Source organism: Ochlerotatus camptorhynchus, unplaced genomic scaffold, assembly GCF_037179485.1.
Source record: "Ochlerotatus camptorhynchus isolate MF236.1 unplaced genomic scaffold, CSIRO-AGI_Acam_v1.1 ptg000433l, whole genome shotgun sequence".
In the NCBI taxonomy this organism is placed as follows: Eukaryota; Metazoa; Arthropoda; class Insecta; order Diptera; family Culicidae; genus Ochlerotatus; species Ochlerotatus camptorhynchus.
In genome coordinates, this window is record NW_027040919.1 from 2,343,686 (window position 1) to 2,359,292 (window position 15,607).

General features: G+C 41.9%; 1 protein-coding gene across 3 annotated transcripts in view; it reads left to right on the forward strand.

Moving 5' to 3' along the window:
• Cad86C (Cadherin 86C) overlaps nucleotides 1–15,607 on the forward strand; it is a 604,661-nt gene that overhangs the window by 544,346 nt on the left and 44,708 nt on the right. For all 3 annotated transcript variants that reach the window (XM_065234358.1, XM_065234356.1, XM_065234357.1), the window contains exons 5-6: nucleotides 12,720–12,803; nucleotides 12,880–13,005. In XM_065234358.1, coding sequence (XP_065090430.1) covers nucleotides 12,720–12,803; nucleotides 12,880–13,005 — 210 coding nt within the window. The remainder of the gene's footprint in view (nucleotides 1–12,719; nucleotides 12,804–12,879; nucleotides 13,006–15,607) is intronic.

Below are 15,607 nucleotides of genomic sequence, written 5' to 3' on the forward strand. Positions count from 1 at the left end.
CTTCCAAGTGAAAAAAAAAACGATTCGATTTATAACAATATGAGCGGAGTGAGAATGGTTGGATAGAATGGGACTGTAAATTCCAGCACCTTGGACCAGGTGTGCTCGATCGTTGCGGATTCGAAGAAGACGCACGCGCCTCCAATCGGTCCGTAGCATAATTAGATTAAATAAAACATAAATTTATTTATCTGGAACGAAACAACAATCGACGATTTATCCATTCTTGGATGCCGTTTTTTTTTTTTTATTGCACCACCAGTCGAAGCCATTGGCCAATGCCAATGGAGGTTTGGTGTTAATCCGAAACGAATGGATACACGTTGATCTGGAGCCCAACGTTGTAGAATCATATTTATGGCTCCATAGTTCTCGCTGGCACCGACCGCCTTGCGCCTTGTTCAATGAAGTTCTGTGTGAGTGTGTTACCGCGAGAAATCTCGCTGAACAGATCTGGGAAGGCGGAAAGGAGGCTACGGGAAAAATGAGATTGTTAACACTTTGTTGAACATGGTACACAATGAAAAAAAAAAAAAAACAGCTAGGTAATAGTCGACCTAGCCTGGATAAGACGGTTTCAAAGAGTCCAGCCAGCCTCCATGTCAATGTCGAATGATTAGCCAAGGTGCTTCTGAAGATCGCTCGCTAATGGACCCCGATGCTCTTCGTACATTGTACCGCCCCGTAAATGGGTGAACAGAACAGCTTTATGATCGATTCCGTTGGTCCAGTGCAATGCATCAATGTCCACCGCCACAGCCCGTCATCTTCCACGAGCACGATCAAGATCTGAAAAGGCCTGCGAAAGTCCCATGATCGCAATCGCGATCGCACTGCACTGCCCTCTTCCTCCATCCTCCATAGGAAAATGCCCCTCGATCTCTGCAGAAAGCTAACGGTAACGCGATGCCCTTCTTCCTCTGCTCCATCGGATCGCTCCGATGTGTACATATCTCACGGACAATTGCAAATAAATAATAATCATAATGAATAGAACAAAGCCCATCATCGTCGCCTGGAGCGCGCCCTCGCCCGAGTCCGGACCGTATTGGAAAATATGATCTTACATCTGGCACCACCGCCAACAGCCCGGTCCGTGGTCTATGGATGATAAATAGTGACCGGGACGACGCAAGCCGAAGAACGCGGAAGAAGTTCTTGTTGTTGAGGCTGTGAAAATTCATGAGACACGCCATGGCCGGACGAAAATGGTGACTTTGTCCCCGTTGTTGTTGTTGCTGTTGTCGTCGGTTGTAAATTGTGCCACATGGGCTATTTCGCCTTTTAGGGCTCTGCCTTTGCACCGCTCTTGGAGGTTATGTCGTCAGTGCATACAGGAAGGGCGAGTTCGTAAACGTGATGTCCAATTTTGCCCAGTCGCCGGGCATGTTTTTGGACACAGGAAAAGTTCAGCCGATGGACGGGAAAAGTATGCCGCATTGGAGAAATATAGCCGGTTGTGGAATTTATTGTCCCGCAGCTGGGCTGAAATGAAATGCATTACTAGGATTTTAGCAAAAATGTCAATCGAAATGAAAAAAAGGTCCTATTTCCTTCTAATTATTCATCGTGGTTTTCATCTATGATGGAACATGGCAGAAGTCCTACCGGCTCACACGAAGAGTTATGTTGTCCATTCCTGATACTCCCATAGGGCAAATGCGTCACGATTTTCCTTGTTGGCTGGTTCAGAGTTGTGCACCGGTGGGTTTCATTGGACTTTGCTCGTAAATTAAGTAACGTTCATGTGAGGGAGGAAATGGCGTTCAGGATTTATGACTATCCATTACTGCAGTCGAAGCAGATATTTTGTATGTTAAAATAACATTATAATAGGCACAGATGATTGCCTCGACATACCTCATCCATATCTCAACATGGTATGGGATGAAAAAAGGATTCAAAATGACACGTAATTAAAGGCTGCCGCATAATAATTATGGCAAAATAGTTTATATTAAGCAAAACAAATGGTTAGAATTGAATGGCGATGGTTTCATCTTGTTCAGAGCTAAGGAAGAATCCCATTTTGAAAAAAAAAATTGATAAATTATACAGTAATCATCGATTTTTTTTTAACAATACTGAACCCATATCCACACAAAGAAATGACTGGTTAGACAGCGAATTCAAACTGTTAGTAGAGGAGAAGAATGCTGCAACACCGCACGAGATTGAATGGGGAGCGCCAGTAGGAAAGCCGAGGAAGAAGCGTCAGCAGGAAGGCCGAGATCACGAGGCAACCGCATAAAGGACACACGGCTACGTGCCGCAAGCCGACATGTGCAAGGACTTGGACGGTAACCTTCTCACGAACGAGTGTGAGGTGATTGAGAAGTGGAAGCAGTACTATGACGAGTATCTCAACGGTGATGCAGCAGAAAACGGTGGTGGTGGCACGGCAACAGACCTTGGAGCACGCGCAGAAGACGACAGGCTACCAGCCCCTGATCTTCAAGAAGTTGAGGAGGAGATCGGTCGGCTGAAGAGCAACAAAGCAACTGGTGTAGATCAACTACCAAGTGCCGCGAATACAACGTGCCCACACGTCATTTCTTCGTCGATTTCAAATCCGCATACGACACAATTGATCGAAATCAGCTATGACAGATTATCCACGAGAAAGGATTCCGGATAAACTGACGCCTTGACCAACGACGATGGATCGAATGATGTGTGTTTGAATATCGGGAACACTCTCGAGTCCCTTTGAATCTGGAAGGGGGTTACGGCAAGGTGATGGATTTTCGTGTCTGCTATTTAACATCGCGTTAGAAAGAGTGATCAGAAGAGCTTTTTGGCTTCACCGATGACATCGACATCATGGCATGGAACTTTGAGGCGATGGCGGAAACATACATCAGACTGAAGGCTGAAGCTAGGCGGATCGGACTTGCCATCAACGCATCGAAGACGAAATACATGAGAGGAAGAGGTTCTAGGGAAGACAATGTTAGCCTCCTACCCCGAGTTCAGATTGACGGTGACGAAATTCAGGTGGTCGACGAGTTCGTGTATTTGGGCTCACTGGTGACCGCCGAAAATGATACCAGCAGAGAAATTCAAAGATGCATTACGGCAGGGAATCGTGCCTACGTTGGACTAAAATTCGCCGCCGCACGAAGTTGACTATCTACAAGACGCTGATTAGACTGGTGGTCCTCTGCGGCCACAAGACTAGGACTATGCTCGTGGAGGACCAACGTGTTTTCGAATGGAAGGTGTTACGTGTCATCTACGGTGGAGTGCAGATGCATGACGGAATGAACCACGAATTTCACCAGCTGCTGGGAGAACCATCCATCGTCCACATTGCAAAAACAGGACGACTACGGTGAGCTGGGCACGTGGTAAGAATGCCGCACGATGACCCAGTTAAAATGGTTCTAGAAAGCGACCCAACAGGAACAAGAAGCAGAGGCGTGCAGCGGGCAAGGTGGATCGACCAAGTAGAATGCGACCTGCGGACCCTTCGCAGACTACGAGGCTGACGAAGTGTGGCCATGGATCGAGTAAAGTGGAGACGACTTCTTCGGACAGCAGAGGACAAGATGGCCTTAGCCCGATTGGTAAGGTAAGTATATGCCCTGCACTATAGTAAAAATGCCTGGGGAACCGAATGCATGGAAATCATCTTGTACAGACCTTAGTAATTGTCCATTTTGCCCGATTTTCCCCACATACATAATACACTAGGTGTATCAGGTGGCGTCCATAAATTACGTAACGCTTCCCCCTTTAAGCGAGGGGTCACCTCTATTGCTAATAATTGCTACATAGGGGAGGGGGAGTAAGGCTTTGCGTTACGTAACAAAGAGAAAAATAAATAAATAGAACGATTTTTTGTTTTTTTTTATAAGTAAAGTTTGAATACGTACGTCAAAAATTCATCACATCAAATTGTTTGCAAAATAGATGTGTTTTAATTTTCTATCTTGATTTTTTGTTTACTTTCGTTAAACTTTTGCATTTAACTCAATTTTAAGGAATAACAACATACAGTGTAAAAACTAAATTTTTGGGTAGTTTTATTTCTCCGTGCAGCTGTCACAAGGCCAGTGCTTGTAGAGTACTGTTTGTTTACCTATTTCCTATTAGGAGTTTGAATGATCGATACGCATCGCGCTAGTGCAGGTTGTTTTCCATGTGATCGTTAAAGTGTGAGAAAATGGATCGAAACCAGCTTTTCCAGCAATTCTTTGGCAGTGTAGTGAAAGCCAACCCATCCAAAACAAAAAGTAGGCACAAGAAGTCCTCAGTTCTTACTTATTGAGCAATGGAATGAGCTTTAAAAACAGGATCCCAAAGAGTTTAAATCGTCGGTTTTAGCCAAGAACTTCAGAACTCCACAAGAGAAGCATGGGTCGAAAAGGAAAGTTGCTGCAGTTCTGGGTAAAAGCTGGCACGAGTAAACAAATCCCAGAGAACTCCTCAGTGACAGCAGTGATTGGAGACAGTTAAAAACCCACGGAAAGTGCAGACAGCACTCATGTGCTCGAAAATTCGGTGAAGCGCCCAGCCGAGCGAGCGCCGGCACAAGAGCTATTGAAAAACGATTTATTGCGAATCTGTGACGAGATTGTAAGAAAATTTGGTGATATATTAAGTTATTTACCGTATGCGTGATAATGTTTGCACCATCGTACACATAAGGTTCCCGTTTCACCTATGCATACAATGCCTTGGTTTTCTTTGCATGCACGTAACCTATAGCTCATACCGTACACGGTAAGAAAAAAGTACCCAACGAAAAGTTCACTTTTACCTACTTTTGACTAGTTTGTCTCCTTTTCTCCTTCAAATGTTGTCAAAAACGGAGGAGCAAAACCACCCAACAGGGGTAGTAAAGTGTGGGAACCCAACGTTGAGTATAATCATATTTACCTACTGTTGGGTACAACTAACTTACTTTTGGTTAAAAAGCCAGTGGAAAATTCCATACGAACTGCACATAAGTAAATGAAAATTACTTTGACCCGCTTTACCTACTTTTGGGTTCCTGCACTATAGTGCCGAGATGAGTGAAAAGAACTTAATTTTGGGTACTTTTTTCTAACCGTGTAGTAGGCTGTGTATGAAATAAAATGATTTACCTAGTTTGACAGTTGCACCATGACGAAGTGGCAGCATATTCGTGATTTGTCCCACGCGCAAATGTCACAAAAAGACATTTCAATCGCCGTGGGAGTGTCCCGGTGGACCATCAAAAAGGTTTTAAACCTAGAAAAGAAAGGACAACTAACCGCGAAGGTGGCCACAGGTCGTCCGAGGTCAGCTCGGGTTCCGAGGGTTATCGCTGCTATCAAAAGGAAGATTCGGGTGAATCCAGAGCGTTCAATAAGGAAAATGGCAAAGGAACACGGGATCAGTGACTTTACGGCACGGAAGATCGTAAAGGAAGATTGCGGCGTGAAGTCGAGTTGAACGATGCAAGAAAATCATGAACTTCCTTGAGCGAAAAAATCCGGTAATCCTGTTCACCGACGAAAGCATGTTTACCGTCGATCCCGTATCAAATTCCAGAACCGATCGGTATATTAGTTTTCTTCCGGTAAAAGACGTGGCCGACGAGCACAAGAACGTGTATCTGACCAAGCATCCTGCTAGCGTTATGGTGTTTGGATTGGTGGCTTCCGATGGCAAAAAAAATGGACCCGGTGTTCATTCCAGAAGGCGACAAGGTCAACACGGAGGTCTATATCGGGATTTTAAGTAAGTATGTTCTTCCGTGGATCAAAGACCAGTACGGTTCGAAGCCACCGAAGCCAAATGTTGTACGCTAAGGGAGCGTGAAGACAATGGCTTGCTTAAAGAAACTTCTTTCGGATCGGAAGGAAAAGGAAAGTGAACTGCGTAAGAAAGTTCAAGGCCAGGAGAGGCAGAAAAAGTTCTGTGCTAAGCAGTAAAAGTCAGTCCAAAGTTTAATGCAGAACATACCACAAGCGAGGGATTATTTGCATGTGCATTCAACAGTTAGTAGACCACGCGTCGAAGAAAAGTAGCCTGGGTTGTTGATAATGATTGTTGCTATATCGTTCCATGGATCCGCTGCTGAAGAAAAGCGCCAAGAGGAAAGAATCCGACGTATTAAACTCTTCCGGAACTTCATGAGGCATTGCTACTGAAGGGGTTTCAGGTCACTCGCTCCGCAACTTATTTGAGGTTACTTCCACGTCGGTCAAATACGCAGGAAGGTAAACGACACGTTTCAACCGTTTCTGTTAAGCTTCTTCGAGCTACTAACGATCAACATTCCAAACATTTATACGGAAAATTCTACACTGCTACCATCCGAGGGTTGGAAGGAATGTCTTCGCTGCTGGGCCCTAGTGAGGTAGCATTCTTGAGTCAGGACGACAAAGCACGATTGGAATTACAGCTGCAAATAAGCAAGCGCAACTACTGATACATTTCAAAATCATGGCTGGGTGGTGGCGAACCGTCACAAACTAATACTCTCTGTTTATGCTGGAATTGACATAGAGCCAAATGGAATGGTACAGCGCAAAGCAGTAGGTTACAGTGGCCCAACATACGTGGCCATTCGCTCACATGAGTTGCACAAGCTGGAATACCCCCTCACCATATCCTATCACAACTGTTAAGGAGGGCTTTGATCCTGGGGGGGGACGTGCTGTCAAATCAGCCTACTGATCATCTTGTATGAAACTGGTTCCAAACGTAAACAAACGCTGTAGGTTTCTTATGGCTTGTTTACGTTTGGAACCAGTTATGCGAGGTAGGCGACGATTGTACATATTTGACAGCCACCTCCCCCCCTTGCTTTGATTACACCTACCTTAAACTCGCGAGATCTCTACCTTTTGGTACCAATTTAACCACTCTTGGATTTACGTTGTCGTCCAGGTTCAGGGAATCTCTAGTGAGCGATACGATATCCGCTTTCGAGATGCAGGCATATAGATCCAAACGGTGTCATGAGATTTGCTAGCTGGTTTGGTATCCCCAAGTCCCCGCCAAGGTGACAGATAATCTTAGTTTCACGTACCCAATTGCAAATAGTAGATGTCGCCACGCGACGTAAACAAACGGATTGTCCTTCACCGCCGCAACGGTATTTCTCTATGGAAAACCAACTTTTTGTTTCACCATGTGTGGATGTCAAACAACATACGAGAATGCCATATGAAAAGAGCTAATTTATAATTTTCGAGGTGAAATGAAATAAATCCATACAAATTGAAGCGAGTTTCGCAGTTTGGCAATAAAAATACTTTGTTTTCTTCAGCTATTTTTTGCTCTTGAATTTGACTATCCTTCAGATTATTGCTTTGAGCATAGTTATGCAATGAAGGCTTGTCCTGCACCTGTAAAATGAAAAATGTCTACTTTCCCGTGTTTCTCTTATGGGGCAAGTAAAGTAAACTGCTGAAATTGAAAATTATTAAACTTGCATGAGATATTACATATTTAGCTTAATGCATTTAAGACCTTCGAAAAACGCACAAAGTACTTTTTTAAGCTAGTACCTGATAACGTCGAAATCACCGATAGTATCCTCGCTCAATTCTTATTTGTTTCCATGAATTCGATGACAATCACATATTTTCGTTTTACATATCATATGTTTAAACGTTTGGTTCTGTTCTGCTCAAAGACACACGAGACTATATAAAACAAAAGTTTCATAAAGTGATTATGAATTGTGCATACAACTGAAAAACCAAACCGGGATTTCTCGCTGGCATCACTGAACTTCCCAAGTAACAATTTGGGTTTTATGAAGGTTCTGTATACCATTATTTAGACTTGTAGAATGCTATAAAACATTGATAAAACTTGAAATGTTATTTGGGTTCCTATGTCACTAATGTCAATTTTGACGAGAGACGCGCGTTCCGGTTTGGTGGGCGCGCGACAATGAGATGAATTTCAAGCTTAGATTTTATTTATTGTACATCATTTCTGCATACGCACTATTCAGATAACTTTTCTGAAACTTGTGAGTTTGACAGAACCACCTGCACCAAATTGTCGGGGTACACTGGCAATATACTGAAGTTGTCAAGTTGCCCCCGGGTTGGGTACCCCTAACGCTAGGAAGCTTGCTAGTGGACTTAGCATCGTCATCGCGCTTTCTATTAGAGGTATTGACTGTCAGGTTCGTCTGATTGTTGTCTCTCCACTTCCTGACTTAGTCATTGGTTTGAATGATTTCGCCCCAACTTTCGCTACAACTGAATTGATGAACCATCGTATCCACCCGGGACGGGACTTGACAATCGAGCTTCTCACTCTTCTTAATGTTTTTGAAGAATGCCCTTCGGAAAGTTGTGCGTGGTGTTTGGCGGAGTTGACCAATGATGCCAGGAATGTAAAATATTTTTTTCTATTTTAATTTGGATTTTATTAGGAGTTTCTACCGCAGTCTTGCAGTTTATATATCATTTTTGCTCAACACAATAAAAACAGCCATAAACAAACAAAAATATCCATCGCTTAAAACATGCAGTGCACTCAATTTTTCAGCTTTCCTTTTGCAAATATAAACAATTATCAACGCCATTGACGTCAACATTGATTCCGACATCACTGGCAGCCAGATTGATGCGAACCCTCTACCCTTTTTATTCCACGATTGCTACTGCCAAATCGACCAATCAGAAACTGGCTCGGATTTAACAGCAAATTGGCTCGAAATCGCTACCCGATTGTCAAGTCCCGTCCCAGGTATCCACAGGCACCTGAATTTTGCTTGGCAATTCTCCGGAACTGGTCGTTGGAGAGCAGATCAGCACAGCTATCGCACATACAGTACGCGTTGCGTGCATGTTCGCCTAACATTTCCATTAGTGGTTGATCAACTTGCGCACAAAACACGTGGAACGAGCATCCGCAATAACCATAGCAGGTAATGCGATCAGAATCACCAACATCTTTTTGGCAACGAGTGCATACCACCCTGAATCAGTACTGATAAATGCAAGCGCCAAAAAGTAGACTCAACACAAGACGTGGTTGCTCGATTTGTTATGCTTTAAACAGTGGTTCAACTAATCGATTCGAGGTGGCACTGATGAAGATTGGTAGAGTCAATAACAATACAACAAGTGCAGAGAAAGGCACTTTATAAAATCGCTGATTACGAAATCTTCACTGATAAATTGAACTATTCCCATTTTGCTTGAAATTTAATCAATTTGACATTAAACTCAGTTTAATCATATCGAATGATTAAAAATTAATCCTCTCTTTCTAAAAAATAAGCATCTGATATTAATCCCAGTTTAATCATGGTTGATTAGATTGTAGATTATCTATTTTTGAATAAATTTTAATCATTTTTGATTCTATTTGAATAATTTTTGATTGAATTTTAATCTTTTTTGATTATTCACTGGCAAAAAAGTATTGAAAAAGAATAAAATTTAATACTGGAAAGATTATTTCGAATTTAATCATGCATGACTACTGCCAAAGTAATTATGGCTCGGACTCAATAAGGTGAAGCGGGAAACTGCATACTTTTTAAGCTTTTTTGATTTAATTTATCTTTGAGTGTTTGGATGTGTAAACGCGAAAAATACTAAACACTGCACAAATAAATGCTTCCAATGAATTTATAATATGCTCGAGCCATGCATGGAAAATCATTTACATTCATTTCGTGCATTCATTTACATTCATTTACCCCTAACTTTTTTCATCAACAGAATTCTACAAAATGATGCATGAAGCTTTTCTAGGTTTTGTTATTAGCTCCAACTCTTGTTAAAAACCCAAATCCGTATCTCTTATGCATGACGAACCAGAGCAAATTTTACATTCACTGAAAAACAGTAACGAGTTCTGCCCGCTCTAACTCGTGATGCATAAGAGATACAGATTCGAGTTAGTGGCAAAAATTGTAGCTAATAACAAAACCTATAAAAACTCCATGCATCATTTTGTGGAATTCTGTTGATGAAAAAAGTTAGGGGCAAATGAATGTTAATGAATGCATGAAATGAATGTAAATGATTTTCCATGCCTGTGCTCGACACGATAAAAAAAAGTAAACAAATACAACAAACGATAATTAAACACAATCGTTACCACAAACGAAGTGACAGACGACTAACTGGTTAAGAAATCAATTAAAATAGTGTGGTTCGCTGTAATAGAAACTTCTTAGAAGCTTGTGCCATCATCCACCAGATAGGCTAGTATTTTTGTTTTGATTTGAACAAAGTTGATTTTGTGTGCAATGATCTTTGACAGTGTGCAAAGTGTGTTCCATTTGTGCATAACAGTTTTGAGTACACTGGAAGAGATAGAACCAAAACATTCTACTACATTTAGTGTTGCCATGTGTGTACAATCCAGTAGTAGTGTTGCCATGTGGTACACTGAAAAATTGCAATAGCAGGTTTGTTACCAAAGTTTTCCAGCCGCTCCGTCTGTCACTTCGTTTGTGATCGCTAAGGTTGATACGGTTGCCGATGTATCAGGTGAAATTCTTGAAGGATACACACTGAACTACCCAAAATATTGAAGAAAGAATTCAGAAATAGATCTTAGATGCATTGCAAAACAAATCACAAAAGGGTTCCCCATGGAACACAAGAAGTATTCTAGTCAGGAAAAATCTCTGAAGGAGTCGAAAGGAAGTTGATGGCTATCAGAAAAAATACCTGGCTTCCTGAAGTTACTCTTTATGGATTTTTGATGAAAGGATTCCCACCGACATTGTTCAAGGATTCCATAATAAGATTCTGTTAGATTCCGGAATGGATCCTTGAAAATAATGGAAGAAATCTTTGAAGCATCATTTAAAAAATCCCTTAAGCACATAACAAGCATATTTTTTTTAAATTGGTTGTTTAACTTCGAAAAATACACCATCTGATAGAGCTTCGTTTTCTGAGCACAACGATATTTTCATCGATCCCGTAGACATTTATCTCGAAATTTTAAATCAAGATTTAAATTTTTGTTCGCTGACACTAAATTTATTCGTTGGCAGCTCGCTCCCATACAAAGTCGTACCAAGGGGCGGTAATATGGTGATTTTTGCTAATGTAATCATACTTATTTAAAATAGTTCCAGTTTACCGCAATTGATGAAATTTTGGATTTCGGTTCAATTTTTAATGCAGATAACGAATATGTATTTACTTCAATACCCCTAAACAACCCAATTCCCACCAAACATTTTTTTTTTTAATTGTGCCAGGTGGAATTTGCGCAGGATTATGAAATGGATCCCTGAGGGATTTAAGGTAGAATTCACCAAGAAATTGTTTCCATCAGTGACCACTAGGAGTTTAGGAGGGATTTCAGTGTGGATCCTTGAATAAATGTAGAAAAGCTTCCTAAGAACTCTCGAAGAAAATCCAGAAAATGTTCTGGAGAAGATTGTGAATGAATCCCTGGAGGAACAACTCCATGGACTTCCAAAAACATCCTGAAAGTTACCGACAAATATCTGATAAATTTATGAAGAAATTCCCCCACATTAATACATGTTCAGGTCAGTCGTGACTTGTCTCGAGATGAGATTCGAACTCTTGACCTTTAACGTGGGTGCTAAAAACTACGCCGAGCCCATTCCCTGCATATTTGATCTTTGGTGGTTTGCAGAGGAAATTTCAGGGGGAAAGTTGGAGGAGTTCCTGAAGGATTTCAGATTGTATATCATTCAATTCCGGAAGTGAAAAAATATATATTGGAGTTGTCAATAACACCAATCTACTAAACTAGTGTTAATCGTATTCGAGGCATCATAAAGATTTCCGCTGTTCACAAGAGAAAAAAACATGTCGCAGTAAAAAATAGCCTAAACATCACGAAACAACGGTGCAGAAATCTAACCATCAGTACAAACTTCGAAAAATCAAGAGAACGTCTACAGCATTCTTCTCGGTAAACACGAAGAAACCCTTTTTTGTTCGGCATGTCACCTCAATTTCTACTGCTGCCACCAGAGTGCCACCCGAAGGAATTCCCCAACTCCCATCTCAACCTCACCCGAGCTTCAGTGCACTGTGGTCAGCGTTCCTCCTGCGCTGCTGATCCGGAATGTGTGTCATCTCTCTTCACCAACCAGCAGCATAGAAAATGCCACGCACGGTGGCAGCAAATTGATGATGCGGTCTTTTACGTAATAAATTAACCCGAGCGCGCGATTTCCTGGACTTCCTTACATGGGATCTATCTCTCTCTCTCTCTGGTCCTATCATAGAGCTTCACCGCCGCCACCGGAGCCACCGCTTGACAGCTTATGTATTAAGCGATGATGTTTGCAGAATATACCACTGCCATGCAGGCATATTTTATATGCGGTCGCACATCTGTCATTGCCATTTCCGCGCACCATGTTTAGTTAATAGTTCTGTCGAGAGTTCTGAATCTTTTCGTGCGGAAATTTAACCTTTCCCGGATTCGAATTCGATCGGGAAAAGATCAGCTCCAGTTTACAGTTCCGACGCAGAGCTACAAAGTTGCAGCGGAGACATAAATCCTGTCGCCTGCTTGGTTCCGCGACATTTGAATGGATTGTTTGTCCCACGTGGTGCCCATTTATCACCATCTGTCAGGTGTATCGATTGAAATCCGAAACCGCATTGATTGGATTGGCTGCCGACTGTTGAAGCCATCGTTCGCGTCGTACGCACATACAGTACCATACAATTAGTACCTTAATTAACATTAACTCTGCTAAAGTAATTACCGGTTCAATCGTTAATCTAATTGCCATTTTTCTTCCCTTTCCGCAGGATGCCAAAAAGGGAACCGAACTGGACTACGTACTGGCAAACAAGAATCCCCTACTGGCGAAGCCGGTCTATCTGGAACTCTGGGTGAGTTTTCTGCCCCATATTGGGGTTGTGCTTGACAGCAGTGTGCTGATTTTCGATTCCTTCTATCCATTCATAGGGTTCGCCGCTGTTCGCCATCCGACAGAAGATCATCTCGCCGGAGATGACCGAAGGAACCATCTTCCTGCTGGGACCGCTAGATTTCGAAAAGCAGGCCATGTACCATCTCACCGTTCTGGCGAACGTAAGTTTCAGTCTGCCTTTGCTTCAATTTCTTCAAAGCTCGGACGTTTTAGTCTATTTTTATATAAATATGACGAATTCGTCATTCCATCACTTACCATTTGACAGCTGTTTGCGATGGCAATCGGGTCAGTCACCTCCGAAATTTTCCAAGCACCCCGGCATTCGAACTTATGATTATTTAATTCGACAACACGATTATCGAATCACACAAAACTACTGGTCTTTTCTTTTTTTCGGAAGAAAGGAAAGCAAACACGAAGTAAACAAATCAATACTGCTACTCACAACTCACCGAGAGAACCGTGAACACATGGCGAATAATAATCACAAAAGAGAGCCCCGAACCGAATGTGGGTCAACGAACGTACTTTTTTAATGACCGTCCGCGACGCGGGCAAGCCGGCTGCGGATGACGAACCGAAAGCGGAACTCGGACCAAAACACACGAACGCGAAGCGAAAAAATCACTTTCGGTTTCAGTGAGCTGTTTATTTTGTGGCACCAGGCAAGCAGCGCCTGCTGGATGTGTCACACTTGCACCCATGTGGCACATTGCCTTTTTTTTTTTGTTCGTCGCTTTTCGGGCAATAATTCCATCCAATTAGTGCTATCGCACCTACTTCAACCGGATTGTAGCAGAGGAATACATTGTCGCACGTTGGATTACGGGGGAAATAGAACGCAAAGCAAATATTTACCATCGGCATTAGTCAGCTAAACGGTAAACGTTGCCAATCTCGGTAGAACAATCTTCCGAACAAAAATTCCAAGCAGCCCCACGGGGGACACTCGCCATTCTGATGTGACAAATGACTCGCCAACCCGTGTCCCTGGTCCAACCTAACCTATAAGACAGTGGAGCAAAAAACAAAAGCACCGAAATGGCAAATATATTGATCCACACGCTTGTGTGGTTTTCTGTGACAGATCCCCTTATGTCAAGGCGCGCGAACGACCGCGGCAAATTGGACACGCAAATCACATCGTCGTCGTCGTTGTCAGTGTCCATTTGAATGGCCAATTCCAAATGATACATATTATTAATCATAAACTGGATCCGCGCCCGATCGGATCAATATGCGATCAAAGATAGACGATTTAAATACGGTCCAGAAACAAATCAAAGCAATGGAAGCCGCCACCATATGTGTGCTGGCCAGTGGCTTTTCGGTGAACTATACATGCGAAAAAAAAAGAAGTTGATCTATTTGAATTTAATTCGCTTCGAAATGGGTTATTGGGAACCTTCCGAATAGGGTTTGATTGACGATAATCGAGGGGGCCACCTCCATATGGGGACGGCAACAACGACGTTGGGGGCATTCGAAATGGAATGTTGCTTGTTGCACTTTGTGGGGTCTTGCGATTTCGTATGAATGCATTCAGTTATGATGTGGTTTGGCTAATGATGATTGATTCGTAATAGAGTGCGACAGCTGATTGAGGTTATGGGGGTATGGTAAACTCGAGTTAATATAATCCAAAATTTCCCATAGCAAATGAGCTCAAATTTTTGGAAGAATTATCTGGACCTGATTTAGAATCAATCGATATTTTGAACCACCCGAATGTACACGCAAGAAAGTTCCCTCTATTTGAAACTAGATTATTGGTAAAAAATTTCGACAATCAGCATGCCACAAATTTTAAAACGAGACTTGATTCCAGGCTCTGATAAGCCATCTACACCACCATGCTTTTGTCACTGTCATCGTTTACAAATAAGAATTGGGAATTAGGCAATAGACGCCATGATTTCAAGCGAGAATAATAATCTCCAACAGACAGCGTAGCTTGAAACGTAACTGTTATCTGCTACAATCAGATATTAGCTGTTATGCAAAATCCATAGAGATCTTGCAATTTTCATAGAACATCCTTGAAAATCCTGGAACTTTCCTGAAGTTCTCGGAATTTTTCGTGAATTTCTCTGGACTTCCTCGAAGTTCTCTTGTCTTGACATCCCTGAAGTTCATTGTACTTTTCCTCAGAATTTCCCAACTTTTCCTGAAGTAAATGAAAATGCATTAAAGTTTTCATAACTACCCAGATGTGACACCTCTCTTGAAATATTTATACTTTACTACACTTCTCTAGACTTTACAAGAGTTCCCATTTTTTCAGGAATTCTAGAAGGAATTTCTAGTTAACAATTTCCCATAAGTACTCGGAAAATTTCTATAATTTTCCAAAGCTACGGCAACCGTACTAAGATTCTCTGATTTTCCTTGACGTTTTCGGAACTTCCCTAGAAATCTAGAATTTATTATAAAGCTCTTAGTACTGACCTGAACTTAATAGAATCCTCTGAACTTCGGTGGAACTTTCAAACATTTTATGAAGTTTTCTGAACTATTTGAAAATGTTGGGGCATCTCAATATTTCCCTGAAATTAAGAGACCTACTATCATCTTCCTTGAAGTTCCCCCAATTTAAGAAACTGCTTCAAAGCATACGCAACTTCTTTTAAAAAGTTCTTGCATACTGCTGATGTTCATGAAACTTACTTGAAGATCTCGGATTTTCCCTGAAGTTTTCGGATCTCCCCTAACATTTTCTGAACTTCAATGAAGTTCCCGAAATTCTTTGAACTGCTGTAT